Source organism: Trichoderma breve, chromosome 6, assembly GCF_028502605.1.
Source record: "Trichoderma breve strain T069 chromosome 6, whole genome shotgun sequence".
In the NCBI taxonomy this organism is placed as follows: Eukaryota; Fungi; Ascomycota; class Sordariomycetes; order Hypocreales; family Hypocreaceae; genus Trichoderma; species Trichoderma breve.
This window is the reverse complement of record NC_079237.1, coordinates 3,248,553-3,273,814: the sequence shown is the minus strand read 5'-3', so window position 1 is coordinate 3,273,814 and position 25,262 is coordinate 3,248,553. Positions and strand designations below refer to the sequence as shown.

General features: G+C 52.2%; 7 protein-coding genes across 7 annotated transcripts; 4 read left to right on the top strand and 3 right to left on the bottom strand.

Moving 5' to 3' along the window:
- Positions 1-1,157: 1,157 nt before the first annotated feature.
- On the bottom strand, positions 1,158-3,237 carry T069G_09899 (endonuclease/Exonuclease/phosphatase family domain-containing protein; the record flags this gene model as incomplete). Its single annotated transcript, XM_056177109.1, has 2 exons — positions 1,158-2,338; positions 2,409-3,237. 2 exons carry the CDS (start codon positions 3,235-3,237, stop codon positions 1,158-1,160), a joined length of 2,010 nt encoding a protein of 669 aa, XP_056025587.1.
- A 5,336-nt stretch (positions 3,238-8,573) lies between these two features.
- T069G_09898 (methyltransferase domain-containing protein) lies at positions 8,574-10,403 on the top strand (the record flags this gene model as incomplete). The annotated part of the gene is made up of 1 exon (XM_056177108.1): positions 8,574-10,403. One exon carries the CDS (start codon positions 8,574-8,576, stop codon positions 10,401-10,403), a length of 1,830 nt encoding a protein of 609 aa, XP_056025586.1.
- Positions 10,404-11,801: 1,398 nt separating this feature from the next.
- T069G_09897 (uncharacterized protein) lies at positions 11,802-12,857 on the top strand (the record flags this gene model as incomplete). Its single annotated transcript, XM_056177107.1, has 3 exons — positions 11,802-12,149; positions 12,217-12,378; positions 12,438-12,857. 3 exons carry the CDS (start codon positions 11,802-11,804, stop codon positions 12,855-12,857), a joined length of 930 nt encoding a protein of 309 aa, XP_056025585.1.
- A 4,106-nt stretch (positions 12,858-16,963) lies between these two features.
- Positions 16,964-19,876, top strand: T069G_09896 (uncharacterized protein; the record flags this gene model as incomplete). The annotated part of the gene is made up of 2 exons (XM_056177106.1): positions 16,964-18,323; positions 18,369-19,876. 2 exons carry the CDS (start codon positions 16,964-16,966, stop codon positions 19,874-19,876), a joined length of 2,868 nt encoding a protein of 955 aa, XP_056025584.1.
- A 651-nt stretch (positions 19,877-20,527) lies between these two features.
- On the top strand, positions 20,528-21,506 carry T069G_09895 (uncharacterized protein; the record flags this gene model as incomplete). Its single annotated transcript, XM_056177105.1, has 2 exons — positions 20,528-21,193; positions 21,261-21,506. The coding sequence occupies 2 exons, from the start codon at positions 20,528-20,530 to the stop codon at positions 21,504-21,506; spliced, it is 912 nt and encodes a 303-aa protein (XP_056025583.1).
- Positions 21,507-21,868: 362 nt separating this feature from the next.
- On the bottom strand, positions 21,869-23,743 carry T069G_09894 (serine carboxypeptidase domain-containing protein; the record flags this gene model as incomplete). Its single annotated transcript, XM_056177104.1, has 4 exons — positions 21,869-22,712; positions 22,770-23,224; positions 23,290-23,471; positions 23,533-23,743. 4 exons carry the CDS (start codon positions 23,741-23,743, stop codon positions 21,869-21,871), a joined length of 1,692 nt encoding a protein of 563 aa, XP_056025582.1.
- Positions 23,744-24,524: 781 nt separating this feature from the next.
- On the bottom strand, positions 24,525-25,262 carry T069G_09893 (ubiA prenyltransferase family domain-containing protein; the record flags this gene model as incomplete). The annotated part of the gene is made up of 1 exon (XM_056177103.1): positions 24,525-25,262. One exon carries the CDS (start codon positions 25,260-25,262, stop codon positions 24,525-24,527), a length of 738 nt encoding a protein of 245 aa, XP_056025581.1.

Genomic DNA, 25,262 nt, shown 5'->3' with positions numbered 1-25,262 from the left:
ACGGATATCAATGTCAGATTCCTCATCATTCACGCAACTCTCCGCCTTCATAAGGTGATGTGAAACGCCAAAGAAACAACGTGTCATGGACAACTCAGTAATTTTCACGGCAATTTACATGAATTTCAGTCTTCACCGACAGTTGACGCCTCTCATCATCGGATTCTCACATATCAGACGTCAACACCCGCACCACTTCACATGTCTTACCCTAAACTAAGGGAGCGGTTATTCAGCCACCCAACTTTATTATCCAGCATCCCATGTCTTACATAAAAGCTATACGGACTAAAGAATAATCTTAGATACTAGAAGAATATATTTATAATAGTAAATACTTAAAGAAAGTAGTAATAGTAGCAGAAAGTAGTGATAGTAGTAGAAAGCAGTGATAGTAGTAGAAAGTAGTAATAGTAGCAGAAAGTAGTAACAGTAGCAGAAAGTACTAGGTAGTAATAGTAGTAGAAAGTAGTGATAGTAGCAGAAAGTAGTAATAGTAGTAGAAAGTAGTGATAGCAGCAGAATGTAGTGATGGTAGTATAAAGGTGGCTTCTATTTATATTCTTTTTGCATCCCTTTCTAATACTTGAATTCCACGCAGTCGCTAGGGTGTTGGATAATGAATTTGGTATGTTGGATAACATTTCCCTAAACTAACGACTCAAAACTTCATTTTTCACTCAACAAGAAGTACCTAGCCTAAAGCAAAACGAATTCACATAGTACACTGGCCAAGCCAATAATAAAATAGTGCAAAAAGCGCATCAACTCCTACCATTCCTATACAGAGCCGCTGTTCCCCCCGCTTCCACCAAAATCCCCTGTTACACATACATTGTTACAGTCGCCTACACTTCTTGCCGTATCCCCTCCTCCGCTAGGCCGAGGGCCACGCTGTCACTCCGCACGAAAAACAACAAAATTAAAAAAGAAAAAAAGAGGGGAAGAGAGAGAGATAGATAGAGGTGAAGAAAATGATTCCGTAGACTCCATTTACAAAACCCAAAACTACATCCAGATTTTAGGCATAAGAGGTTTCCATTCGTTCAATCACTAGCGGTTTCGTCCTACCCTTTGTATCCTTCTATCCACGCGACACCACCCACCATGCCAACCAAAAAGAGGACGAAAAAAAGAGGAGAGGGAAAATGAGGAAATTATTCTGACACTTGTTTCTTGTCTTTGCGGTTCTTGATGACAAATTCAGACATGATCTGGATATGATCGGCCGGGAAGTGCCAGTTGGGGAAAGCTGGGATACGCTTCATATATGTCGGGTCGGGAGGGCCCAGCAGCTCGACAACTTCCAAGGTGTTGGCTGAATACCAAATGTAGTCGATGACGTCGGCGAACCCGGGCGTGTAGTTGGTAAAGGGAAGCTCGTCCGGTGTGTTCTGAATGGGTGCATAGGAGTCTCGTAAGCTGAAAGGATGTTCAATACCGTCGCGAGTGAAGCTTCCATAGTGGAAGCTGGTCAGCTCCGTATGGTCTGGCGGCACGCGACCCATACACATGAGCTCCCACACCGAGGAATCTTTCGTTGAGTTGAAGTCACCACAGACGATGAGTGGAATGTCAGTGTTGGATCGGTACTCTTGGCTGGGGCCTGGTTCAGCTTGCGGCGGTGGTGGTGGCTCGTCACTGTCCTCGCCTCTCGGTAATGTAATCATCTTCTTGTCTTTGACAGCAGGCCACCTTGCGTACTTCTCTGCCAACTTGGTCACATGCTCCATAAGAATACCCGTCTGGATCAGCTTGACGTCTGCTAGTGCCGAGTCCCACGTTAGATGTGCGTTGACCAGGATGATGCGAGCACCAGTCAGTCGGGACTCAAAGAAGCAAATAACAGCAATGTTGTCCTTTGGCATCACGCGGTTAAAGACGTCATGCTGGTTCTTCATGTCAGGTCGGTTGATGGCAATTGTAGCAAATTCAATCAACTGCTTGTCGAGCAGGATAAATTTGCTCTGCTTGTAGAACACGGCGCAACCATCAACAGTTTGGGCATCCTTTTCAGACATTGTCTTGGCTCTAGACTTGGGCCAATGTACACCCTTGTAGTCCATCTGCGCCAATTCAGGGCTGAGGTCCTCTTTGAAGGCATCGGTGGAGACTTCTTGCAGAGCCAGGAAGTCGGCATCTCGTATCCGCAGCTCTTCCAGGATGCAGTTCTTGCGATACTCCCAGCTCAAAGCCCCGGTGGGCGTGTAACCATACGTTTGCGTTGTCGCATATTTGTCGCAGAGAATATTCCATGAAAAGACCCTGATTCGTTCTAGAGATTCGGGCACGTCCTCCTGAATGATGATTTCTTTTCGCGGGCTAGGGGGGAGAGGAACTGGGAAGAGGAGAAGTTAGCAATGAGTATGAACAAAAGGGAAGCTTGTGACGATTGGGCAGCGACATACTTGGAGCTCCTTCCATCAAAGCATTGATTAGGCTCTTTGTGCCCTTTTCAATTATTTCCTGCTTTATGCTGGGTTCTAATGGATTGCCTTCAATGCCGAGCATTTCTAGCTGATGAAGAGAGCCAAGCTCAAAGGGCAACTCTTGAAGGTTGTTATTGAAAAGAAGCAGCTGCTTGAGGTAAGTGCACATGCCCAATTCCGGGGGGAGTTCGCTGATTTGGTTGAAAGAAGCATCGAGGTGTCGGAGTTGGCGAAGCTCTCCAATTGCGTTGGGGAGACGAGTGAGCTTGTTGGAGGCGATGTAGAGTTCGTTTAGGAAATGGTACCGGAAGAGCTCCGAGGCGAGATTTCGCAGTCCCTGACCGCTCATGTCCATATTGTGCCAATCTTGGCGATTCGTGCCCTTCTCCACATTCAACGGCCTTCTCATATCTGCCGGATCGTTCTCGCTGTCCGCCTGGGTCTTACCGTTGGAGGGAGGAGGGCCGCCAATGCCCCTGTTTTCTGACGCTTTAAGTCTGGCATAATAGTGCGGCTGCTGCTGTTCAGTCATGGCAGCATGCGCCCTCTCTGCCTCCTTGTGAAGTCGCAACTGTTCTTGCCACATTTCATTCTGCGGAGCCTGCCCTGCCCTAGCATTGGTCGCGTGCCCGTTTGAGAGGCCGGCAGAGTTGAATGTGGCAGAGCTTGAGAGGATACCGGAAGCGAAGGATGAGTGATGGCCCAGCCCATTGGCGCTGGGAAGGATATGGTCGTGCTGTAGCCCTTGGTGATGCTGGGGCTGGGAGGGGTGCTGATGCTGCGCATGCTGCTGGAAATTATACAGCATATTGGGCATTCCCCGCCCCGCCCCATTCAGCCGGGCATTGTGTCCCTGCTGGTGGCTTTGTGAGTACATGCCGCAGAGATTATGTTTGACGTTTTAGAGGTCGGCTCTGAAGCCGCGGCGTTTCAGGACCGCGCCGATGGGCGGTTCTGAGAGAGGCCTAGGCCGGACTATAGGGATATCGGTCGAGGAAGGGGGTTGGCGAGTCTGTCGTGGCAAGCCAGTCGGGAGCAGATGTCATTTGTTGTCTAGTACGCGTTGAAGAGTGATTGGAGCAGAGCCCGGGTCGGGGAGAGGGTGGAAGAAATCTTTCCGCTAGACGCGCTGTTCGAAACGAGGGACGCAGGACGGATTATCGCGTTTGCGCATGGGTTCGGCGAGACGGGAGCCCTGGCATATGCAACTGTGATGGGCCGGTGCAGTCGAGCGGATGTGAAGCCGGATCCGACCTCAATTGTCCATGGATAGCTGAGCTCGTCTGAATCCCGGGGGCGAGGCTACGTCGTAAGCTGGCCGAGGTGAGGAGTAGCAAACCGCGGGGTTCGGGGGGTGGCGTAAAGCTCTGATCGGAACAAGGAGAGTTGAGAAAACGGCGAGACAAGAGGGGGCGGGCGAGAAAAAAAAATCCTGAGGTTCTGGATATAACAAGTGCAAACGGTTTGCCGCGAGCTGAAAGGCGACTGCACAGGGAGATGTCAGCCAATGTCTTTGAAAGTCAGGACACGCGAACGAAAGCGGGAATTGGTGAGGGTCCCACTGCAAAATGGAGGGGCCACGTCCGCCAGGGCGACTCACAAATATGAAAAAAATAAACGAGCGAGCGCAATACTGAGATGTTACCACTAGATAAGATGCAACTAATACCTGTGCGGAAGAATAGTGGCTGTCGATATTGAGAGTTGGAAATTCCGGGCCGCTTTGGAGTTGACGATGTGCTTTTGGCGATGACAAACTGCGTCGAGAAGCTGGAAAGGCGAATCACGTGCGGCTGTTGCTCCGCATGAACCGAATCAGTGAGAGCAAAAGTCACGTGACCTTATCTATGGCGTTTTTAAGTGCGATAACAACTACATGCCAGGTTGAAGATCTGGTGGGCTTTGAATCAACTTTATAGTCATTGCAAGCCACGTTTGTGAATTAAAGTAAAGTGTAGAGTGATTTGGTTCAAGAGGCCACGTAGTTCTTTTCCTCTACAGAGAGAAGGTTTGTCGACCTTGAGCTATGGAATACAAACCACCACCTACATCATGTGTTGATGCCTGTGTGCAAGTCTAGGCATTGGCCAGATCTAAAAGTGTGAACAAAGCATCTTGAAATAGACGTTCGCACTCATAGTTTGCCAGATGTGGGTGCAACTTTATTATCTACCGGACAATCTCACATCGGCATGACCAAACCGGAGCTACTTCTGGAGCGATAGCCGGGGACACGCTACGGCCGTACCCATAGACGCAATATCTGACATCCAATACTCAACATATAAGTAGGAGTACAGAGCTTTACACCTTACAACTAGATTAGTCAGTCTATGATTACAGTTCAAGATGTTGATTAATATTAAAATCGCAATCTACGTCATGCCTTTTCAGAACTCAATTTAAGCCGTCTTGTATTGGAAGAGCTTGATGGAGTTACAAGCACCAGATACACACGTCCTTTGTCGTCGCCAGCTTATCGCCCAAGTGCGCAATTTGTTTTCTCTTGCACGAAAGTTGCAGCCAGCGCAAGACTACTAGGACTCACGGAACTTTAACCAGATGCTAGTCAAAATCTTGACCGCATAAATCCTATTTCACATGGGATTCTGCAGTCAAGAAAGCTTCGACGGCATGAGGATACCTGTCGCGGGCCTTATTCCCCATTCGGCGTCCGTGCCGAGACTTGTTTGTCGAGATTAGCACTTTATTCCTTTTCGCTACTCGCGTCTTGGGCACGTCCTTTTGGCAAAAGGAAACTTTTATGTAAAGCAATGTGAAGGCACTGTTATCGGGAATTTCAAGCACGCAAATAGTCGGTGGCGGCGTAGCGAGTTGGCTCTCGATCGGAGAGACAAGCCGGAGCATAGTCCCGTAATGTCTCTTGCCGGCATGCACATGTGATCATCGGCAACACATCCGCAACGGCCTGCCTTTTCCTGGAACATGTCCGAACACGATAGATGGAGTTGATCGGGTCGGATAGAGAGAATCGCAACCGAAAGACATGGATATGGACATGGACATGTCAAAGCAGCTGATAGCAGGCGGCTGGCTGTGGTTGGTTAGATGGGGCATGGAGGGTCTTATCGACGACGGTGAGAGATGCTCCAAGATGTCACGAGGCCACTTGCTCGGTGAGCTGCTGATGCACGGTAATGGTGTGAGTTCAGGGATTTGGCAGTACGCGTCTTGGTTTGCCTATTCTCCCCGTCACTTCTTCATCCCGCAGAGAGCAGCGAGGAGGGGTTGTTGATATAGCAGTAATACAGTAGTAGTTACGTTCAACACGTCCAAGATCATCTAATCTGAAATCAACCTGCAAGGAAATTATATCGACAGCTGACGGCATGCTCGTGTGCTTGGAGCTCCATCGGTTCCCGTCCTTGCTGGCCAGCTATTGGCCCAGCTCGAGGCTTGAAATCAGCCGCTTGGATGACGGCGGATCCTGCCAGGAAGAGCCAAGAGTTTCTGATGAACTGAACTAGAGCTGCAGCCAACCAAAGGAGCGAAGCGGCCTGCTGCACGGGCCCCCAAATTAGAGAATCCGTTTACCGCAAAATGCTGCGAGCCATCGGGCGAGACAAAAGAACAAAGACAGCGAGAGCACAAGCACAGACTCGATGAACGCGGGGAAAACGCAGGGCTGCTCCACACATCCCGGGCGGGTTGCTGCGGTCGCAGCAGACAATGTCACGCAATTGGCAGCTAATCGAAGGGCTAGCAGCAGGACTACTGTAGCAGTTGTAGCTAGCTGTAGGTAGTAGCAAAAGCTAGCAGACGACGGAGCAAAGAAAGAAAAAAGAGAACGGAATGGAACGCTGAAGCAAGCTGAAGCAAGAGGCAGAAGCAGGGTCCAGACACACCTTGGTGAGATTGCGAAATTGGGCAATCGATATAGCTCCAGGAAGATGCATAAGGTGGCGGGAAACAGGACGGGGCTGGCTGATGGGCTGAAGCAAGACCCAAGAAATGCCGAGATAAGAAGGGCCGGCCTTGGCTAGATTGCATTGATTTCAATGCGGTAACGGGGGGAACTTTTTGATTTGCTCATGCTGTGCTTGTGCTTGTGCTTCCAGTTTGATAGTGAGAGTGAGAGGGAGCTCCAAGCCACCAAAGACCGGTGTGACGTCTGATTGACCTCGCCGTCGTTGCGTGCTGGGCTGGAGCCAGAGCCCGCCTCTTCTTCTACCTCCACCAGCCAACCAACCTCTCTCCCCTACCTCTATCCCATCTCATCTTCTTCTTCCCTATTTGTATCCCGTCACTTTTTGCATACATGCAGTCTTCACCTTCAATGGAAATCACCTGCCGCGCTGACTCAAGTGCATGAAGACCGCCGTCGATCAGATGCAGCAGGCTCGCTAATGGCACAGATACGAATCGAGTCTCCACACAGACGTCGGTCAGAGCCAAGAAATTCCCGCGCTGCAGCCTTGCTTGTACTGTAGCAGAATCGCTGCTTAAAGCAAACGGCATCCCCAAGTCGACTCGAAATCGCACGGGCCGAACAAAAGAGACAACAATACGATCATTACAGGCCTTGTCACGTCGAGGCCGCTGCATCGTTGCATCAAAGACACACACCACGGTGCGCAGTTGGCACCTCGTCTTGTTTTCTTCGCTTCGCTTTCACCGTGTCAAGGCGGTTTGGCTGCCAATCCGACGCGCTGCGCTGCTAGGGGTCCATGCTGGCTGTTGGTTGTCTGTGACGGAAGTGTGATCAAACGTTGCTGAAAACAACGGCAATCTGACGCGGCGCCGACGACTTGCAGCAGTTGAAACGTTGAAACAGGCACTCTACAGTACCCTGTGCCATCTGGTTTTGGCACCATTCTTCAACCGCCAGCCGTTGTCGGATGATACGTCACCTCGCTTCATTGCTTGCTTCTCTAGGACGTGTTTCTACTGTACGAGTACATACGAGCGCTTGCACTGCTTGGAGCCATAGCACGAGGGCATCCTCGTACTGCTACTAGCACCACGCCACTGAATCCGGGGAATTTCGAACAGAAGCGAACGGCAGGGAGCATTGAACCCGGACAAAGAGCGGCAAATCGGAAGACCAAGTAAAATACAAGGGAGCAACGACGACACCTTCACAGCCACAACAGAGACGAACACCAGGGACTTGCACGAGAGTGTTACAATATTGTACTAACGGGCAGCTGCCAAATCCAGGCTTTTTGCGCACGTCTGCGTCCGCATCCACCTTGGGATCGCGTCGTTCTGCACAGACAAAAAGAGCTCCAGGTAATAATAACTCGCGCACCGCGAATCCCACACGCAACACAACACAACAGAGAGCGCGACAGTGTCCGCACCGGCTTGTTTCAAAGACAGGGACCAATCTGCAGTCCGACGGATTGGGGGGCATTACAAAGACAGCACACTAACACGACAAAATAAACGCTCCTGTTCGCTTCCTGTCGACTTGGCCCGTTTTGTTTACCGGGCGCTTACCGGCGCAAAACCTGCAGAGCAGCATTTCCGCTTGTGCGCCGGAACCGTCAGCCCCTTGTCCCGCGGTCTCAGAATCGTTCTAGAAGACCGGCTCAGGGTCCCTAGAGGGAATCGCCTGCGTTGGTGAGCCCTCTTGACAAGCAACGCGCCGGCGCTGATTGGCCGGTGTCGCAGCCCGGCAAGGCCGTTTGCGGAGCCTGCATGCATGGGAGTGGCAGTCCGGGCAATAAAAAACTGAATTCGAGTTGAGACAGACGACTCGAAACACGGCCTCGAATCGGGGGGCACGCGCCGAACCCTGACGCTCGAGTTGTCCGGGACTTTGTGCGGCCTTTTGCCAAGCAGCAAACACGGCAGCGTCTCTTGTTCTGTTGCCCCTGGCCGGCGCCACAGCGGGCGAAACCCCTTTGGACTGCAGCAAGACAGGGGGAAACAATTGCGGAACTGCCAGGGCATCGAGTCGTGTGGGCATTGAACGGGGCGGCACGGCCATTGAGCACTGTACAGTACGATACTGACTGCTCACAACCAACCTCAGTCTGGTGCTCGCTACACTGTGTGCCCTCGTCCCTCTACCCCCCAGCTCACTCATTCAATTAATCGACACCTGCTACACCCCCATACCGCGACACGCTGGAGCCCTCCAGGTCCCGGGGCTGGGGCCCACCGACGACGCCCACCATGTCCGACTACAGCGCCGTCTTCCTCTACTCCAGCACTCTCGGCGCGCTGCCCCTCGATAGCAACTTTGCCAGGGCCGCGCGACGAGAAAAACAGCACGCCCGGCGCCCCAATTCGACGTCGGACGCTCTGCACTCTGTCCCAGCGCGACACTCGCGCAGCTCCAGCAGCCACTCGCAACTGTCCAGCTCCAGCTCCAGCGCCCTCGGCCCCGCCGCCAGCGCCTCCGTGGGGCCAGACAGCGCCAGTTTGCGGCTCAGTCCAGCAACCAGCGCCAACACCAAGAAGAGCACAAGCACCAGCGCCACCGGCTCAGCAGCTTCTGCTTCTGCTCCAGCCTCAACAAGCTCCAACCCTTTCTCTCCTCCTCCTCCTCTCCCCCATACTCAATCTCATCCTCCTCCCCCGACCCCGACTCAGTCCAGTTCTACCGGCAGCAGGGCCTCCAGGACCTTCTCCCGCCTGCATCGCGCCAGGCTCAGCGGCAGCGCTTCCACTGTCGTCGATGCCGCCGGTAGAAATGCAAACGTCCAGTCGCCGCCAGAACAGGACAACAACAAACAAATGACGGGCTTTCCCACCAGCCGCGCCGAGTCTGTCTCGTCCGCCAGCGGCCACACGCCTGCCTCGTCGCGCACAATCCTCTCGACCGACCCTTCGGCCACCGACGGCCTGCCCGCCTCGCGGCCCTTTGTCCAGCGCAATGGCCGCACCTTTCTCAACGACCACACGCTCGTCTACCCCTTGCCCTCGGATCTCACCGAGTTGCACAGGCAGGTCTTGCGAACGATGCTGCTGATCCAGGTGATTGGCGCTCCCGTGCTGTCGCCGGACCTGATCAAGAAGCCTCCTCAGCGCGTCCTGGAGATTGGCTGCGGGTCGGGCTTCTGGAGCAACATGTGCCACCATTACTTCAAGAGCCGCGGTCATGGCGGCCTGTCCTTCACCGGCATCGACATTGCGCCGCTGGCCCCCGACAACAGCTCCAGCACCTCGGATGACGCCATGAAGCCCAGCCCCGACATGCAGTGGAAATTTGTCCAGCACGACTTGCGCCAGATGCCCTGGCCGACCCCTTCTGAGGAGTATGACCTGGTCATGGTCAAGGATGTGAGCTATGCCGTGACCAACAAGATGATGCAGCCCTTTATCGAGGAATGCGTTCGCATGGTCAGACCGGGTGGAACGTTTGAGATTTGGGAGTCGGATCACGTCATTCGAAGTCTGCGACCCCATGTTCCCACATCTACTGTTTCGGCAGAAGATGCAGAGGAGCAGGCTGCCGCCGCCAGTCTCGGCGCCTATGTCATTAACCCGCAAACTCCCCTCTCAGTCCCTTCAAACAACTACATTGCCGAATACAACTCGTGGTTGACGAAAGCGCTGGAGAAGCTCGACATCAACCCTCTTCCCTGCACCGTCATTGGCCCAACCCTGCTGCAGGAATACGAAACCTTGGGCGACGTGCGTTCCCGAAGAATAGCCCTTCCCCTGAGCGAATTCCGCTGGGAAAAGGAGGGCATCGGCGGTGTCATCACCACCGACAGCAAGCCCGAGTCCAAGGGCAAGGAGGCGTCGACACCAAAGTCGGACAAGAAGACGCTGACGGCGGGGCAGATTGCGCTGCGTCAGACGGCTTTGCTAACTCAGGTGCAGGAGATGCAAGCTCTCGAGCCCATCTTGCGAGACGTCAGCGGGAAGAGCCAAGACGAGTTGGACATGTGGCTGACCAAGATGATGAACGATTTGATGGACGAGAGCGGCACGTCTCTGGGAGAGTGTCTTGAATTTGGGGCTTGGTATGCGAAGAAGAAGAAGGTGGCTGCGTGAAAGAATGAACCAAGGTCACCAAAATATTTGCTTGAAAAGATTTTCTGACTGGAGGTTTTTCTTTTTTGCATACTCCTTTTTTTCCATTGTTTTTTTGGCGGTGAAAAAAAAGAGTTTTTTGGGATCATCTCTGATTCTACACTTGATGTGCATCTATGGCTGCGAGTTTTAAGGAGGGATTCTCTTGTTTTATATTATATACGTCCCTGCAGCGTCTTTACTTTATTCTTACAACATTATTCCCGTTTGAACAAACAAGGAGCGATGCCTGCTTATATCCTATATATTCATATCCCTGCATTGGTTCTTTCGTTTCAACTCACGCGTCGCTGTCATATCGTTTTCTCAATGCTCGATATCGTTTCAAGTAGTACCTATTATACCCCCCATCGGAGATTTGATTAGCAATTGGAAGAGTTGAGGATGGCATGTATATGGTTTTTTTGTTTTGAATTCTTTGTAAATGAGTGCAGCGGTGCTGTAGATTGGCATTCTGTCTTGTGGTGTGGTTGCGGAGGCGCATATTCTTTGATAATATATTGGATCTACTTATCCTTCGTCAAGATGGGGTTAAGGAGAATCTTACAAAGCTTCAATTTCTATACAAAATATTTTGTCAATGCTTTCTCGATTTTATAAATCATGGTAGTGTGTAATTGGTGAGAGTATCTACCTTTCTTTACGTATTCGGCCTGCTTGATGCCCGCGCGAATCTTGTCTTCGTCACGTTCTGCGGCACGAGACATGAAGGCCTTGTGTAGACGGGGGCGGAAGTAGCCGTATCCGAGGGGATATTCACGCCCAAGATATAAAAGTTCTAATAGGAATTATTCAGTTTCTAATCTTTACTTATGAATTTGTGTGAAAATGAAGATGCGACGCGATGTGCTTGTTGTGACGTTTTGTTCAGAAATGGTGAATACCCTCGGTAAATTTGACGGGAAATACAACATTTAATTGCCGTTGCGGACGGGAATATCGCTCACCTTTATATATGGCAATGACCTGCCTCCTCAGCTCAGCATTGGGACGCATCATGGCTTCTATCTCAAAACCAGATTCATGCTGCAACTAAACAAAATAGAGACAAAAAGGTCAAGCCTTCAAGCTCCAGCTCAAAAGAAACAATGTCATCACCGCCCCGCCACTTTCTCAACGGAGCTAAAATCCCAAGTCTGATCTCTTCCAGCCTATCACAGCTCATCTCCATGCAAGGCTGATCAAACGCCACCTTTTCCGTCGTCGCGAGCCTACATTTCATCATCATCCGATATTTACAACCATCTCATCCCCCCCTCTCTCTCTCAAAAACCCCCCACCGATTTCACTCAATTAATCATCTCCTTGCATAGTTAAGCCTCCTCTCCCCATCACAGATTCTCCCCTACAAAAAAGACGATGCCGCGCCTCCCTCCCGCACTGCAAGTCTTCCCCACGCTCACCCGCTTCGCCATCCGCCCCCGTCGCCTGGCAGAAGTCCCCATCGGAGGCCCTGCAAACAACGTCTCAGCCCAGGCACTACAGCAGAGCGCGATACATTTGTACCATGACCTGGGCGTGCTGGTGTTTGCGGGGTGCTCGGTGAGGGAAGTGAATCGGATAGGAGATGTGCTGAGGGAGGTTGTTGCGTTGGGGGGGCAGGGGGGGTTGGTGACGAGGCTGGATGCGTGGGAGGGCGAGGTTGTGAGGAGAAGGGAGGAGAGTGTGAAGGAGGGGGATGTGTATAGGGCTTTGGATGAGAAGAGGGTGAGTGCTTTGATGTTTGAAGTGAAAGGTGAAGATTGTGGGAGGGATGAGGCTGATTGGGTTGTAGACGGGGATTATCAAGCCTACGGCTTTGCTACGGCTTGCGACGACACGGTTTGAGGAAATTCTCAAGGACAAGGTTCCGGAGCTCAAGACTGCAAAGGACATTGACCTTCGAGAAACACAAGTCATGGTCCCGGCATCACCTCCACCGAGAGGAATTCTTAACGTATGATAACTTTCTTTCAGCTTCATTTGTTTAGCTATGGCTCACGCAGATGGTAACAGAAAACGGTCGACGGACTACGCCAAGTCCCTATTGAGTCCTTCACCACCATTGGCGTCAACCGTGTCAGCGGCTTCACCATCGGAGAGACACGCTTCTTCACCGTCGGCTCAGGCAACTACGTCGGCGGAGCAAGGGCAGACTACATGATGCTAAAATACAGCGAGGACAAGGACAGCAAGGACATCAGCGTGACACCTTACTGGGGCCACGGAAAGCTCAAGCAGCGGCGGCGAGCTAGTGACGAGGCTCAGGGCGCCATCTTTGACGACGTCGTGAGCAAGGTGATGCAGCCGCTGTGGGATGTGGAACGCAGTGTCTGGGCCACCAAGGCAGAGGAGCTGGAGAAGAAGAACAACAAGGAGAAGAAGGAGAAGAAGAGAAGGGGAGACAATAATACCCAACCAAAGACTGCGGCTTAAGCGCTTGTATAATTAAAGAAAAAAAGCAGAATAGCATGTACGATGGACGTTTACGAGTTATGAATCCCTGCAACGAGAATTCACGCTGTACACCCCGCAGGCATTAAATTGTAAGCTTGGTACTGATCATCATCAAATTGCCAAACGTATATAGAAAAGTACCAAACTAACAATTTAGATGCCTGTAGGGTGTAAAGACAAGGGTGGGGGAGAAGACGACTTACTGGTTGTAAGGTGTAGTATAGCGATGGCTTCACAAAGGAAGCAAGGCTAAGTGGGTGTAAACACCGCATATCGGCAGATAAGACCTGTCAAATCTCCCCCGCTCACCAATTGCCGCGCTTTTCACCGGGCACAGATTTAGACACAAAAGTCGCGTGTTTGATGGAACCCCCTCATCTTGCGGCATGGGGGATTGTCCTCAAGAAGGTTATTGGTTGGGGGGTTGTCCTTAAGACCTATTGGTTGGACGGGCAGAGGAAGAAGATTGCCAAGTACTCTGTACTACCTCACAAGGTAGCAGTCCAAACACGCCATTCCAAGGTTCTGGGATCAGCCAGAACTGCCGAACCCAACCGCGCCCAGCCCTGGAAATGACGGGATAGGAAATGACGGGATAGGAAGTGTGTTGGTTGTGAGCGCCGCCCCAAGCGATGCCCGGTGCCGATACGGAGGGGATAGATTAGGTCGGTAGGTAGTCGGGTGTTACTTAATAGACGTCAAATAATTAAGTGAGTCAGTAAAATAGTAGTACCGTAGTACTGGATTCTGACAGCTAGCAGCAGGTAGGGCGAATGTCGCGGGAATAAAAGCTCCATGTAGAAAGGAATTGAACGTCCCAAGATCGGAGCCGCAGCCCCTTAATGCCGTCGTCTTGCCGGCTCAATGCAAATGACACCATCCAAAGCCCACGATAAAGCCAGGAGGTCACGCTGGTCGCAAGCCGCTCGTCCGCGTCTGAGAAGATGGGCTAGTCGACGACGATCACTTTGAGGCAACGAGAGCGAGGGTATCGCGGGGTATCGTGACCCGAGGAGGGGCAGCTAGCCGACTTTCAACCCTGCTCTTGAGCATTGTTTAGCACTCATTGATAGGGCAAGGCAAGGCAAGGCAAGGCAAGGCAAGGCATCCTTCGTTTGCGGCATGTCAAAAGAGGCGTTCCGTATTACGGTGCGAGGATATTGTCAGAGGGAATTGGTCGGTAAGTAAGCGAGTAGCCGATTCGAGGGGGAGAGCTGGTGAGGTTGTCTGCCCGTCTGTCTGCCTCTGCCTCTCTATCTCCCCCCCATCTTGCTCCGTCTCTGCTCCCCCACACAAACAACCTCGCCCAAGACTAGAAGGATTGCCGTCAGCTGGCTTGGTGATTTAGCGTTCCGGGCGGCTGAGAGGCTGGATCGGAGATTTGACCCTTGGACCACGATTACGTTAGCGGCCGTGCAAGCAAAAGGTCGATGCGATGCGATGCGATGCCAATGGTCAAGGCCAAGGAGCGGTCAGAACAGGCCAAGTGCAAGTTGCATGGGAGCGAGAGTCAGCACTCATGCAGTGACTCGCCTGCTGTCTGCCGCTTCAATGTCACGCTGATTCCAACCCCCTTTAGTGGGATGAGGACTGAGGCATCGTCTGTATGTGCAGCGGCAGTTCAGTCAGGGATGCAGCTTGCACGGAGTAGCATTGCTAGCAACTAGCAGCAAACAGTACAAGGACCGTGTCGGTGTGTTTCCGATGAGGACCCCCCACTTTTCGTGATCGCTGTACTCGTACTGTAGAGCGTGAAGAAAGAGTCTGCGCAGGGAAATTAGAGGCTCCATCGGACCAGAGATTTTTCAACTGTTAGCGCCTACGATTGAAAACTGAGAGCGAAGAAGAAGAAGCTTGTGCGACATTAGCGGTAGCGTGAGAGTGAGAATGACTTGACAGCTGATTTCTTCTCTTTTTCTCATTTTTTTTTTCTTATTAAATTTGGCTTGCAAAGAAACATAACATCTGAAAGCGGGGGTCCCTTGAACAGCGCTTGCACGTGCAAGCGGGATGATGTACCGAGTACATGTACGAAAGCGTCCTTTCGAAACACGGAGCGCGTGCCCATCGGCTTTTTCTTTGTGCCAATGGTGATTGGTCTTCCTGGATGGCAGCAGCACGAGATGAGCGAATTGCGGCTTATGGCCAGGGACTTTTTTTATATCTCTCAATTGCTGCTGGTTTAGCCTATGCTACAGTACGACTCTACTGCTGTACACATCTGACGATCTATTGACGCTGCTTTATTTCACTTACACTTTGCAAGTACCAACAACATGGCGACTGGGGTCCCCCTCGGAAGGGGCTGGCAGCGACGTCAGATCCCTTGCCGCTGGCCTCCTTTCCGTTGGTACGTACCGCATGGCAAAAGCTTAACCTGCCCTAGGCCACGCGCCAGCCTATCGAGAGTTTTTCCGGCCAAGAACAGCCGACAGCCTCAATTCAAGTCCCGACGTGGCCTATGAGCCAAACATCAGATTCAGCTGTGCGCTAAAATGGGCTTTGCCAGAAGGATCAGTTGCTGCATCGTTTGCCCGTGGCCCGCTGATCCGGCGGCTCCGGGGGCGACGACCGCTGGAGCTGCTTTGCTCCTGGGGCGCTGAAAAAGCCCACAGCTGTTTGCACCGTTCGGTCTTGGGGCGCTGCTATTTCGGCTTGTAGGTACAGTACTTGACAATTGAATGCTCGGACGTTGGCTCGAGTTCATACCGGCTGGGGGAGGTCACTCGGCGTCCCGGAGAGCTGCAAGGGATACACTAGAGGCCTATCGACTTCCTCCCCTGTCTACTTTAGTTGCCGCGCTTGCAGCGAGTTATGGGCATTTCTGCCGTGATCAATCCAGCTTAGTAGCCTTGTGAATCGTCAAGGTATGCTGGTCCGGTATTATACCACTTGCTGTACTGTGCTCATCACCCGGAGTGGATTATGCTTGTTATCTACCTAAGGTGCTCCTCGAATGTCGTGGCTCTGTCATGTGTCAGAAAACATTGAAGGCGGCGCCAAAGGCTGGAGCACAGTACGGTACATGTACGTTGCTGACTTGTACCTCGAACTGCACTGCATTTGTACCCTTTCGCCGGCCCTAGCGGTCGGACGCTACAAGTCGTCGCTGAGAGTACCTCCTAATACTCCGTCAAAGTACCTCTGCTTTAGTAGCCGAGCCCAGCCCATCAGATGCCTTCGATCAAATGCTAAAATTGATCCAAGACATGATTGCTGTCCGACGCCTCTGGAGGATTGCGTCAGCCGGAAAAGCCATGAGCAAACCCACCGCTTCGTTCCATTGCATTACATTGCCAGCTTCCTCGCGCTCTCAAATCCAGCTGGGAGAATGACTTAGGGACAGGGGCTGCAACCCGCAAGATGCCCGTCCAGTTGCTTGCGCTTGCATGTGCCTTGTGCCGACTGGAAGCAAAGTATGAGTACAGGTACTTGTACAGTACATCCGCTGGCTTGTGAATCCCCACATGCCCCCTTAGCGCGCTGTAGAACGGTAGATCCAGGGCCCGCCCTAGCGCCTCCTGTGCCCTGGAAGCCCGCCCAAAGGCCCTAGAGCTCTGGCGCTGCAAGCCCTGCAACACGGCGGCTTGCCCCCTCTACCACGCTCTAATATTCCCCGGTTCGTGGGTACAGTCGCTGCTTTTCTTTTTTTTTCGCTTCCTCTACCACTTCCAGCAGCTTCTGTCTTGGGGGGTCAAAATCTCACTCCTTCACCCCGAATTCCTCGCAACGACGACGGCTTCTCGACCAGCGCCCACCGACGGCACATTGTTTGGACCGTGCAAAGTGCCTTTCCTTGTTCCCTCTCTTGTCCAGCCGCAGACACACGCCAGCGGTCTCCGAATGACGACGACATCCTGCAATTATCAGCAAACCAACTTCGACTCACCTTCTCCCCCACCACCAAAAAAATAAGGGCAACAATCCTTCCCGCAATCCGACTCCAGCACGCCGACAGAACCAGCACGCGCAGACTGAAGCCAGAGGAAAGCAAACAATCCCCTTCCCGCTGCTGCTGGCCCTGGCCTTGAAACAGGTCTTCAGGGTTGCTCGGCAGTCAGTGGGGGGAGAGAAAGCAGCCGCGCATGCCTCGCGCATCGGGATCGAGCAAGCGACAGTCAGGAGCCGCTCATCGCGACACCAAGGAGAATGGGCTCGTAGCCCCGGCAAAGCGAGTTACTGGCAGGAAGAGCCTCAATCCTCCCGAGGGCCCTGCGAGGCCGGCCGACCATGGCGCGGGCCACGCAGGGCCGCAGTTTGTGCTGCCCAACGGCGTCTCCAAGGCCGCCATCGACTTCCACGACCGCTCCACCGATGCTCGCAGGGCTTCCGTCGGCAACTACTCTGAGACGTCCACGTCCGAGTCGTGCACCTCCCATATAGGTTCCGGTTCTGCTGCCAATGTCGACGGCGGTCATCGCCAGATCGACGTCAATGCCCTCAAGAACGCAGACGTCCACCGCGATTCCGGACCCATCGACATGGTGGCCACCGTCCTCAAGACGCTCCCTGTGCAGGACACGCTCGCCATCCTCATCATCCTCATGCAGCTCCCGACGCTTTCCCTCTCCATCATCTACGGCATCTTTACCTGTCTGACCTTTGTTCCCCCCGTCACCACCAGCTCCGGCATCAACCTCAACTTTGCCGAAATCTTCGATGGCCACTCCACCATGCCCTCCCTCGTCACCGTTGTCTGCATGGACTTCTTCTTCCTCCTCGTCTGGCTGTTTCTGTGGCAGCCGGTCCAGGACGCTATCTTGGATCTCGCCAAACCCATCATCGCCATCACCCTCGGCGGCGGCACTACGTATAGGAACGGCGGCTCCCGAGGCCTTACTACCTGCTTCATCTGGATCGTCATCAACCATGTCATCCGCAGTACGAGAACCCACTGGTCCCGGCTTGCTAGGCACATCCCCGAGGACTGGCAGGTGCCTTCTGCCCTGAGCAGCACGTTCGAATCGACCTCCGTCATGCACGATAAGAGAAGTGCGTTTGCGTGGGTTCGGAGCGGACTGGCTATTCATATCCTGACACAGGGACTCGTAAGATATATTCGTGAGTGGTACTTGAGGAGGGAAAAGGCCAACGCAGCGTCCGGCCAGCATGATCCCGAAGCAGGGAAGCCCGTAGCAACCATTTCCATCAACGGCGAGATTGCCCACGACACTGGCTTTAATACCCCCGATACGGAGACTGGATGCCCCCCTCAACCGGCCGCCCCCGCCTCCACCAACAAGAAAAGAAGAAAGCAAAGCACGCAGGTCAGGCTGCAGCAGCCGCTATGGGCTGCCCTGGCCAGCACAAAGATTGTTGTCATGAAGGAATACGAGTCGTCCCACGTACCCTCGAAATCGCTCGGCGTCAACACGACGGACATTCACAACCTAGGAAACGCACCTTTCAATACACAACCCAAGCAGATATGGATCTCATATATCGGTAGCGACGAAGTATGCTTTAACACGAGCCACTTTCCGGATTTAGACGACGAACCGCCACTCCCCACCACCGCCAACGGACACGCAATCACGCGGCCGGCCGGTGTCGATACGTCCAAGCCCTTTTACGTCAAAGTGAACAACGCATTCTGGCAACCCACACGCATCTTTCCTGTTGTCGAAGCAGACGATGGCGGTCGAGGCGGTACCCGTTGGACGGGAGACATTTATGGCCTCCGCCCATCGTCCAAATACGTCTGTGAGTTTGTGGATATCAGGACTGACAAGGTTGTCTTCTCCACAAGTATCCGGACCATCAAAGAACCCGCCAGAGAGAATAGCAACGTGCCCGTCGCCGTGTCTGGCTCTCAGCAGTCACTACAACCCGATTCCCCCGCCACTACTCTAAGCATCTCCATTGCAGCCGCAGAAGTCAGACTCAACGACGAGAAGAATCGCCTCAAGACGTGGCGGAAAGAATGGAAATCGAGAATCAACGCTCTCAAGAAGGAAAACGAGCTTACGGACAACCAACTAGCCTCGGCCGGCCACAGCGATGACAAGTATAGACAAAAGATCCGCCAGCAAGAGACTCAGAAAGCACAGGCCGAACGCGATACGGAAACTCAAGCCGAACAGCTCAAGAAGTTTGACGGTTCGCCAGAGCTAGCCGAGAACAAGAAGAAGATGGAGCGATCCTACTCGGGCGAGAAGAAGCTCTATGATGCAGCGCAGAAGAGTTTCCGCGAGTACAAGGCAACGCTGGAGAGCGAGGTCCAATCCAAGGACAATGAGAAGGGCAACCTCAATACCAAGCGCAACAAGATTGCCACTCGCATTGCCAAGGTTGAAAACGAGCTCGCCAACATCACCGATGCAAACAACCGGGGTCTCAACGAGGTGGAGCGCCGGAAGCGTGAACGTGCAGGCTGGCAGGAGCAGATTGTCAACTCGGACAAGTCGTTCAACGATCAGCTGGGGCAGAGCTATGCCAACAACAATATGAAGGCTGAGCATCTCCGCAGCCTCCAGAACGAGTTGCAGACAGTTAGAAGCTACATGAGCCAGGCCAACGGCTTGCCTGTTGACATGGCCTCACTCGAGTCAGCCGTCCACGTTCCCTTTCATTCGCCGCAGCCACAGCAACAGCAGTTGCCGCCGCAACAGCAGCCGCAAACTCCTTGGAATCCCAATCCCGCTGCTCCCGCGCATTTCCCTGCCAGTGTCAACTACTGGGGAGGCGTAAATGGCGAGAATCACTCCTCCACGTCTCTCTCTCTGGGTCCTCCCGGCTTGGCAGCCTGGCAATCCCCGCCCATGACCTCTTTCGAGCTCCGCGGCGCCAAATCGCGAGGTCGCAGCTCTAGTATGCTCAGCGACGTTAGCGGTTTCACCCAGCCGAGCGATGAGGAGCCTCGTTCTCCCGTCGGCATGGGCATCTCACGACGCCCCATGTACACGAAGCGGTTCGGCGTGCACGACAGCAGACGGAGCACAGGCAGTGGTGGCAGCGGTGGTAGTGGTAGCATGGGCGATCCGTCCAGCCCGGCGTGATGGCATTTCTTCTTCCTTGTCCATTTGTATTTATGCTTGTGAGTCTGAGAGCTAAAGGTTGTCAACGGTGCTGTTTGTCTGGCAGCGTTTCCCTACCATGGGGATCAAGCGCGCTGGCCAACGTGCTGGAAGCGATGAGTATGTAGTTTGGCATAGTCGCCTTTGGTTTGATGAATGAAGCAGCGCTTTGCAGAATCTGTGTGTCCCCTCGCCGTCCCAAGTGATGTAACTGTGGCTTTTTAAAACAGCGTTTTGCATAGATGATGGTGTGTCTGTCCTGCAACGATTGGTCCGTCTGAAATGGATGGGCAGCCGTTGGTATATATATTACCCCATGGCAAGGCTCGGCCAACAAGAATTAATCTATGCTGCCTGGAGCGGTTACACGAGTCCTATGAGGAGTAGGGAATGAGTCGCCCAATCAATACATCTCTCAGCACCCTTTTCTATATATCTGAGGGGAAGGTGAGCTGTCAGGTGCTTTTGGCTGCATTATGGCTGGGCGCAGGTGAGGAGAAAGGTGAGGAGAAAGTGATGGGCCTCCCAGCGTGAAAAAGATCATCTCGAGGTTTTATTCTCTCTACTCTTTTCTCTCTCTTCTTCTTTCTTCTTTCTAGATTAGTTGATGGTATTTTTTTATGATACCATACCATGGCTTTCTGCGCGCCCTGCAATCGAGTGTTCAAAAACGACGCCGCGCTGGCGATGCATCTACGAGACAGCAAAGCGCACGATTCGGACCCAGACCCAGCGGCGACAATGGAACAGGAGGAAGATGTCTGGAAGTGCGTGCGCTGCGAGGCGGAGTTTGAGTCGCAGGAGGGGTTGACGATGCATGTGCTTTCGTCTGAGAAGCATTTCGCGTGCATGACGTGTTTGGAGGATGGGCAGTGGGAGGACTTTTTGACGAAGAGGGCTTTGAAGAGCCATATGTGGGGGAAGCACAAGCCCGATTCAAGCCAGAGAAGCGGTGAGTCGAAGAAGAAAGATACCAAGGGGAAGGGCAAAGGGAAGGTAGAAGTGCGAGAGACGCCGCTGGATGGGTTCTTCACTTCGTTTACGGGATTCGTGTACGATCCTCATTTGTCGCCGGAAGCCTCGTGGAAAAAACTGAGGAGGTTTCAGGACTGGAAGGGTCTTTCGCCTGATGGTAGGAGGAGTGATGAGGAGAATCATGCATGGGGGAGATATCAGGTGGCGCTTGTGAGAGAGGTTGAGATGTGGTTTGGGGATGAGAAGGATTTGACGGCTTGGAGGACGCTTTGTAAGGCGGTAGGGGAGGTTGATCCGCCGGATAAGATTCGAGAATGCAAAAAGGTATGTGTTTCCTCTATTTCTCTTGATTCTTTTGATAGAGGCTGATGGGAAGCATTTTGATGATTAGATTCTTCGGACCACGCACGTCAACATTGTCGATTTGATAGACTGGGGCAGGAAAGGCGGGGATGAGAATGAGGGGAAGAAGGTCAGGATATTCAAGTCTGTGGGGGAGCTGAAGGAGTACACTGTGAAACACGATAAGGTGTTTGCAAGGGAGTTGCTGAAGCAGTACCACGGAGGGAATGTGGTGATGAAGCACTTGTTGAGGGTGTTTTTCACAAAGGGACGACAACTGGTGTACATGCGGTGAGGCTGCCTATAGCTTCATCGTAGATGCTGTGCGCTTCTGCAGCGCAGTGCAATATTAGTCTGCGAGTCTATTCTAAAGGCTCTATTCTAAAGGTCTATCTACTGTCTGATATGCCGTACCATGCCGTGCCATGTTATACCTTGTTGTGCCATACCTGAGTCCTTCAACCCGTGTTCTTCCTCCATGCTCTCAACAACTATTCTTCAACTCCAACAGCGCCAGTCCCCCAATCACCTCCATCATCTGAACTAACCCTCCAACTCCAACAGCGCCGGTTCCTCAGTCATCACCATCATCTAGATATCCTGACCCTCCAACTCATACAGCTCCAGTTCCTCCCCCAATCATCTCACTCTGCTAATCTAACCCTCCAACGGCTTTGTCGACCCCTTACCTTCCGGGATGTGCACAGTTCCCATCCCGAGAGGCTCCTCAAGCTGCGTAATGTTCCTCAGCTCCGGCAACGTAAACGGCTCCGTTCGGCTCAGGCTGTCGACCCTCCCCAGCAGCTTCTCCAAATGTCGAATCGAGGCAGCCGGAGCATATCCCGGCCCTTGATGTCCTGCCAACTTGGTCACCACAAAAGTGAATCCTCGCTCCTCATGCACTGTCCCCATAACACCCGTCCCGGCTAGCATGTCACTAGCGTAATACACGGTCTGATTGCCAAAGGGGTCGAAGCCGTAAAGGGGAACATAAAAAGGATCTTTTGGCTTGCACTGAAAGCCCATCTTCCCGCCCCATGTCATGTTTTGGATGCCCAAGAGGACACCATCCATGGGAATGACCCAGTCAGCATCGCCATGGGCGAAGATGACATTTTGGGTTGCTTCAATGACTCGTGGGAGTTGCTTCTGGCCTGATGGCAGAGAGCTATCGTTAGGTTTGAAGACCTGACTAGGTGAAACGCACGAGTGCCAAGTAGCCGAAGCGGGAGCATGGATGGCCGTTTTGACGTCAGCGCGGTTGAAATAAGGATTGTCTGTACTGCTGGAATAGGGATCGTCGATAGGGGTATAGACCATAGGGCAATGGTCGAGAATATTATAAATATTGAAACAGGGGTTTGTCTTGAGAATCCCGTTCTGGACGGTCTCTGTCAACGTTTCGATACAAGTCGTGTTTGTAATGGACGTGACGTTGGGCAGCATGCCCGTTACAGGATCAATGATGGGCTGCGTGCCTGATGGAGGAAACGTAAGATACCTGTCATAAAATTCGGTGAAACCACACTCGTCGGAGATTTGGCGGGCAACAAACAACGTATTGTCATCAAGAGCAAACTCAGATGCGTGGCGAGAGATGTAGGGCAGAATCGGGAGGTAGTATTGGACAGTTTCGACAGTTGTAGCTCCGTCGTAAATTATCAGGCCTGCCAGATTGTAATGATCCGTGTCGTTGGCATCAATGAAGTGGCTCGAGATGTATGGACCGTAGAAGCCGCCATACGACTCCGCGGCGATGTAGACACGCCAGCCATGCAAGCCAAAAACGTCGACAAAGTTGCGCCAGAAACCCATGAACTGGGCCGCTAGCTCGTCCTCATTGGTGATGCTGGGTTCGCCCTCGGAAAAGCCCGTGCCGATCGGTTGCTCGATCCAGACGACGTTGGTGAGAAGGTGCCAGCTCCAAGGGTTGCGCTTCGGCTTCAAGGTTCCAGGTTGCCAGGAAAAGGGGCCGTTTTCTTGGAGCAAGGCAATGAGAGACGAGCAGCCGGGCTGTTTGTTTGGGCTCGGTCAGCAAATGGAAATCAGGGGTAGGAGATACTTTAGGTCGAACATACACCGCCGGTGAGCCAGATGACGATTTCCTTATCATCCTTGTGCTCTTCATTGACGGTTGGGAAGAACCAGAAGAACATCTTGTCTTTTTCATCGGTCTTGTTGCTGATTGGCAAAAGGCCCGCGTACGACTCGCCTACGTCGAAATCGACTTCTGGGATTCCAGTTCCATTGACGGCAAACTCTGTGCAAATATCAGTGTAAGGCCAGGACAAGAAGCTATTGGATCACTAGTTGGGACGTACTTTCTGTGACAGAGTTGAGGTATCGCGACGTTGGCTCTGGTTTGCAGGTGTCACCAGTGGAGTTTCTGCCGATGAGCAGTTTGGATTTCGTGGAGTTGACAGGATAATGGTCAAAGGTTTCGACGAGATTCTTAGCGGTGTTGGGTCTGGGTGGCCCAGCAAAGATGCTGTAGACAGCAGGCAACAGGGATAGCACCCAGTGAAGTCTCATTGTGAGGGATGTGAAGTAGGTATACAGATGACAGTGGACAGGATGCTTGTGCAGGGTGAATCTTGGAGAAAGTTTTTGAATCCAAAACTCCGCTTCAGTGTGCATCTTATACAAAGCAGAGTGCTAATGCTTTTTTGTAACTACATGTAGGTATATACAAGCCAAGAATATTGAAATCTCTACATCGCGTACATATCCGCATTGGCTTATCTTACTGTCTAGGCGTCATGTTGAATTGTTTGCAAGTATGTACCCGTGTTGTTAGTCTCCGTATTAGTTTCCGTCTTCTCAATTTCGCTCAGGCATCGGTAAGGCCGAGTGATAGCATCGTATTTGTATGCGGGCGCCCTTTATGTTTGCCCAAGTAAAGCTTTGATCAATAACCATCTATCAATAAGATTGATGGAAACAAATTCAGCCGCACAATACAAGGTTTCATGTTGTTTGCGTATACCCAGCTTAAGCAGCCATTCAATGTAGTGCCAGTAGCCGATATTGACGGAAGGATTTTGTAACTTTACTTTAGTAAAACGATAGGATCCGTGTTCAAAAGGATTCGTCGTCGGCCAGCCTCGTTTTCCGTGTCGGAGATGAAATGGCGGATACATGCATGGTAGGATCTTTTGTTGCGGTCAAAGCTGAAGGGTCGTGTACAACTGGCCTGGATAGCTACGAGTTTACCTTACCAATCAGTACGAAATAGTGAGAAGCATCAAGGCATTGTTCATACGAGGGTAAATTCATGTATCTATAGCGTAATGATCATCGCCCATCAAATCAGCTATTTCTCTATTAGACACAAACATAACAAAATCGCCAATACCGCGCCGTAATAATAAACGCGATAAGTCTTTTTATCCATTGCGGGCCCGTCAGATGCGTAGATCCTATAAGCGAGAACACTAGATAATAATTGTTGCAGAATGCACAGTGGCAAAATCCTGATATCCTTGTCCATTACTACATATCCAATAGAGCAAAGGCATGTGCCAAAGGCGAGAACAAAGAGGGAAGTGCCTGCTCGAAGAACTTTTATGCCTCGGTCGGAAAGCATCATGGGAAGAGTTTTTCTTTCACTTTTTCGGTCGCCCTCGATGTCGTGAAACTCTTGGATATGCATTGTTCCCATGAACCAGACGAAGATGATGCAGTCAATGGTAAAGCTGATGTTCCAAGCTTCCACATCCCTCGCCAGAACCGAGTTCAAGAGCCGCCCCAGGATGCAGTATGAGAAGGAACCAAAGTAGCTGCGCATGAACCAGCCAAACCACTTGGGCCATACATAGCATGCTGTTATCAAGAGTTCCCAATGCAAAAGATGCATCGTTGGCCAGACGCCAAACAGACGATACAGAGTGACAGGCCCCAATACCCACGTTAACACCCAGCGGGTCTTGGCTTGTTCCATGGTCATTAAACCAGCAGGAATAGGACGATCTGGCTTGTTTATGTAGTCTTCGTCTGGAGACGACGTTTGGTTGGCAATGTCAAAGATGTAGTTACAAAGAAGCCCCAGCAT